Source organism: Fonticula alba (genome assembly GCF_000388065.1).
Source record: "Fonticula alba strain ATCC 38817 unplaced genomic scaffold supercont2.4, whole genome shotgun sequence".
Lineage (NCBI taxonomy): Eukaryota > Rotosphaerida > Fonticulaceae > Fonticula > Fonticula alba.
In genome coordinates this window covers 2,225,437-2,229,771 of record NW_009242974.1, presented here as the reverse complement: position 1 = coordinate 2,229,771, position 4,335 = coordinate 2,225,437, and the positions used below count along the sequence as shown (strand labels likewise).

Below are 4,335 nucleotides of genomic sequence, written 5' to 3'. Positions count from 1 at the left end.
CCCCCCCATATCTCGCCGGCCCTGGTCCTGCACATCCATCCCTTGGCGCAGGGACAGCCGCGCTCCTTAGTCCTTCTTCTTGGGAGCCGGGGCCGAGGCAGCCAGCGAGGCCAGCTTCAGGGCCGAGGTCAGGAAGTTCCCGACGCCGGAGCCATAGAAGAAGGAGCACAGGGCGGTGGTGAAGTCCGGGGACACACGCGAGATCGGGTACTGCAGCAGGGGCGGCAGGTCGGTCTGGACGAAGGGGAACCGGTCCAGGGTGACCACCTTGGCATGGCACAGGCCACGGAGACCCTCGTAACCACCGATGCACCCGAAGCCGGAGTCCTTCACACCACCGAAGGGCAGAGACTGGCACAGGTAGTTGACGGCATAGTCGTTCTGGTTGCTCATGCCAACATCCAGACGGCTGATGATGGACTTGGTCCGGGCGGTATCCATGCTGAAGACGCTGGACCCCAGGCCGAAGGTGGTGGAGTTGGCGATGCGCACCGCGTCATCGTCATCCTCGAAACGCATGACCAGCAGAATCGGCCCGAAGACCTCCTGGTTGGCGATCTTCATGTCGGTGGTCACGTCCACGAGCAGGGTCGGGGCGAAGTACTGGCCCTTGGGCCACTTGGAGACGAGCGACCGGCTACCACCGACCAGCAGACGGGCGCCCTTGGACACGGCATCGTCAACCAGGGCCTCGAGGCGATCGAGCTGGCGCGCGTGGGAGGGGGAGGGGGGGGACGCAACATGTCAGAGACGAAGTGGGGAGAGAGAGAGAGAGAGATACACATCTGGGAATACACCCACGCACTTCGCTAACCATACGCATGGCGCCAACGTCCACGTCGATGTCCTCCAGAGGGGACCCCTGGCGAAGAGCCTCCACCTTGGGCTTGACCGCCTCCACATACTGGTCGTAGATCTTCTTGTGGACGATGACACGCTCGATGCCGATGCAGTTCTGGCCGGAGTTCTGGAAGGTGCCACGCATGGTGAGGTTGACCGCCTGACCGAGGTTGCAGTCGTCGCACAGGATAATCGGGTCCTTGCCGCCGAGCTCCAGGATCACCGGGGTCAGGTTGTCCGACGCGGCGTTCATGATCTTCTTGCCGACGAAGGGGGACCCGATGAAGGTGATCTTGCGCAGACCACCGCGCACCAGGGCATCACCGGCATCAGCGAAGCCGGTCACGATCTGCAGCAGGTCCGGGCTGTGGCCACAGGCGACGAAAGCCGCGCGGATCATGTTGGCGAAGAAGGTAGCCGACCAGGAGGTATGCTCGCTGACCTTGACCACGGTGGCGTTACCGGCGAACATGGAGGAAATCAGCGGCGAGATCAGGTTGTGCAGGGGGTAGTTCCAGGAGACAATCGCGCCGACAGCAACGAGAGGCTCGTCTGGGGGGAGGAGAGGAGGGGTGTAGGAGATGGTGAGAGGGGGGATGGGCGGAGGGAGCAGAGAGAGGCGCATGGACAGGACATGTGGTCAGTGGGAGGGCGGAGGGCGGAGGGCGGAGGGCGGGGACAACAGGCATCGATCAGAAGTGTGGGTCGGCCCCGGTGTGCAGGACGCGGGGGGGGGGAGGGAGCGAGGTAAAACACAACGCACACTGGACCTGGGCGATGCGGTGCATCATCAGAGCAGGCGGCTTGCGATACTCGGTCTTGAGGGCAGCCTCACCCTCGGACACGGTCCAGCGGATCTTCTCCAGAGTGACGAGGATCTCGCCGAAGGACGAGTCGACAGTGGTCTTGCCGGAATCGCGCGAGGCGATCTTGGCCAGCATGTCCTGGTTGGCGATGATGTACTTCTGCAGGGTCAGCAGGACCCGGCGACGCTCGGCGAAGGTGGTCTTGGCCCAGACAGCGCCGACCTCATAGGCGCGCTTGATGATGCCATCGACATCGGCCTTGTTCATGGCCGGAATGTTGCCCAGGAAGTAGCCGGTAGTCGGGTCGTAGCACTGGATCATCCGCGGGTTGGAGGGAGACTATTGGGAGGAGAGAGGGAAGGAGAGTCAGCAAGGAAGGCTGTGCGTGTGGGGGGGGGGGGGCATGAACAGAGGAAGGATGTACCTTGCAATCGTTGACCTCAATGAACGAGGGCTTCCAGTCGGCAGTGATCTCTGTGTGTATGTGTGTGTGTGTGTGTGTGTGTGTGTGTGATTGCGAGGGAGAGCAGAGAGAGAGAGAGAGGCCGAGGGGGAAACAAGGTATCGAGCACATATCCAAGTCATGTCAGCAAAAGCCAAGGAAGACGGAAGCAGCGCGCGCGGGGGAGGTGCATGGGACGAACCGACGGGGCGCGGGAGGTTGAGATCCGGGATCGACTTGCCGCCAGTGCGAATGTACGAAGCACGAGCGGAGACCAGCCCAGCAACAACAGCAGCCAGCAGGGCAGCCGCGAGCAGGGCCATCCCGGGGTTGGCGACGGCGTGCGCGACGACAGCCTTGGCCTGAATGGTGGCAGCACTGACGTAGCAAGTGGTCATGGTGCTGGATGGCGGTAGGAGGAAGAGGGGGAGGGGGGTGAGAAGTGGTGGTAGGGAGGGGAGAGGGGGACCAGCACTGAGCGGAGAGGGAGAGGCCGGCTGGGCCGGTGCCCGGCAGGCGGCCCCGCCTCCTCTCAAGAACCACCAGGAAGGAGGGGGGCGGCAACGGATCGGCCACAACGGCCGAGCCGAAGTGATCGAGACCGCCACCCCGCGGCCTGAGATCAACACGCCACCCACCGGGGCAATGCAGGCCTGGACGACCAGCTGCCCCCCCCCCCCCCTCCAGCCGCAGGACGCAGGACCAAGACAACCAGTGGGAAGGCCACAAGCCGCGGCCCCATGCCCCCGGGGGAGGCGGGAAGGGAACCTACAGCGAGCGGGACAAGCCTGCCAGTGACCATCTGCCCGGCGTATGCACGCTCTGTGTCTGGCCCCCGGGCGAGCCGAAATTGGCTGGCCAATTGTCCGGGGGGGGGGGGGGGGGGGGGGCCGGCCGCCAAAGTACAGTCGGGGGCCCCCAGGCCCCTGCCTTTCTTTCCGCCTCCGCGCGGGTCTCGGGCCTCTTCACCTGGCACGAGGGGGGGCGGGGCCGGGGACAACGCCACATGAATGAGGAGATGGCGAAATACCTGCCGGGTCCGTGTGAAAGTCCCAGTTAAGTGTTCGCACATGACGCTCAAATGCCGTTCTTCTTCGAGCGGGCCCGCTACCCTGCCAGCAGGGGACGGGCCTCGGTCGAGTTTGGGTGAGGGGGGGGGGGAGGGCCCCGCCCTGGGAGCAAACAACATCAGGCGATGTGGCTCGTGCGGGCGCCGGCGACGGGGATGCCTGCCGCCCTATCGCACCGGCCCCTCTCCCCCCGGGGGTGGGGGTGGGGGGCTTTCCGAATGATGGGCGGGGGTCGGATCGCCGAAGGCCGGGAGGCGCTTGTCCATCTTTGTTCCAGCCCCCCCCCCCCCCTCCCCCGAACGCGAGGCGACCCGCGTCACGACAATTCGGCCACCTTGGAGGGAGGGGGCGGGGGGCACCCTGCGCGCCTGGGGCCAGAGTTCCAGGGAGGAGAAGGGCGCCGCACCCCTGCCAAGAAGCGATCATCCGCTGGCACACATGTCCACCCTGTGAGCTTCGCCGTGCAGTGGCGGCGGCGGCGGCGGCGGCGGCAAGGTAGCCAGCAGCCGCGCCACGCACCAGATGCCCCCTTCTGCCTCGAAATAACCGTCCCCTATGGTGGAACGGGCACGCCGGCTGGGGTGGGTATGCTCGCTCCCTCCGGCATTCGAGGCAGACACCTACAGAGGCTCGAGGGCGACGGGGGCGGGGGCAGGCCAAGAGCAGACAAACCCCCCTGTAGGCGTAACCCGCGGCGTCAGATCGGCGGCATGTGCGGGGCAGCCATGCGGGGCGCCCTGGGGGCATTCCCCGGGGGATGGCCAACGCCCACCCTGGCCCAGGAACAGGGCACACGCGGCGAGGGGGAGGGGGGGGGGGGCGCCGGTCCCGGGCAAGGACTGGCCGGCCTCCCTGGTCGTCGGCAGGGATGCGTTTTCTGCCGTCCGAGGTCGATGGGGATGCCGGTCATCCAGGGCGTGCCCCGCCTGGGAACGCAGAAAATGTGCTCCCTCCTGCGGCTCGCGCGTCCCTGTTTCGGGCGCGAGCAAAAAGATCGACCAGGATATTTTTAGGGGCTTTTTTAAGAGGCCATACTATTCACTCGCCAGGCCGAAATATGTATCTCTCCCTCTCTGCCTGCCGCAGGGCAGCCGGACTCCCTGCCCCTCCCCACACCCGGACCCTCCCGGGTGTGGAACACATGCGGTGGATGGAGATTCCCCACCCGAGAACCCAG

The 4,335-nt window shown here is 65.7% G+C and overlaps 1 protein-coding gene across 1 annotated transcript; it reads right to left on the bottom strand.

Annotated features, from left to right (window-relative positions):
- Nucleotides 1-66: 66 nt before the first annotated feature.
- On the bottom strand, nucleotides 67-2,486 carry H696_03029 (hypothetical protein; the record flags this gene model as incomplete). The annotated part of the gene is made up of 5 exons (XM_009496915.1): nucleotides 67-705; nucleotides 806-1,392; nucleotides 1,604-1,985; nucleotides 2,071-2,120; nucleotides 2,291-2,486. 5 exons carry the CDS (start codon nucleotides 2,484-2,486, stop codon nucleotides 67-69), a joined length of 1,854 nt encoding a protein of 617 aa, XP_009495190.1.
- Between the last annotated feature and the right edge of the window lie 1,849 nt (nucleotides 2,487-4,335).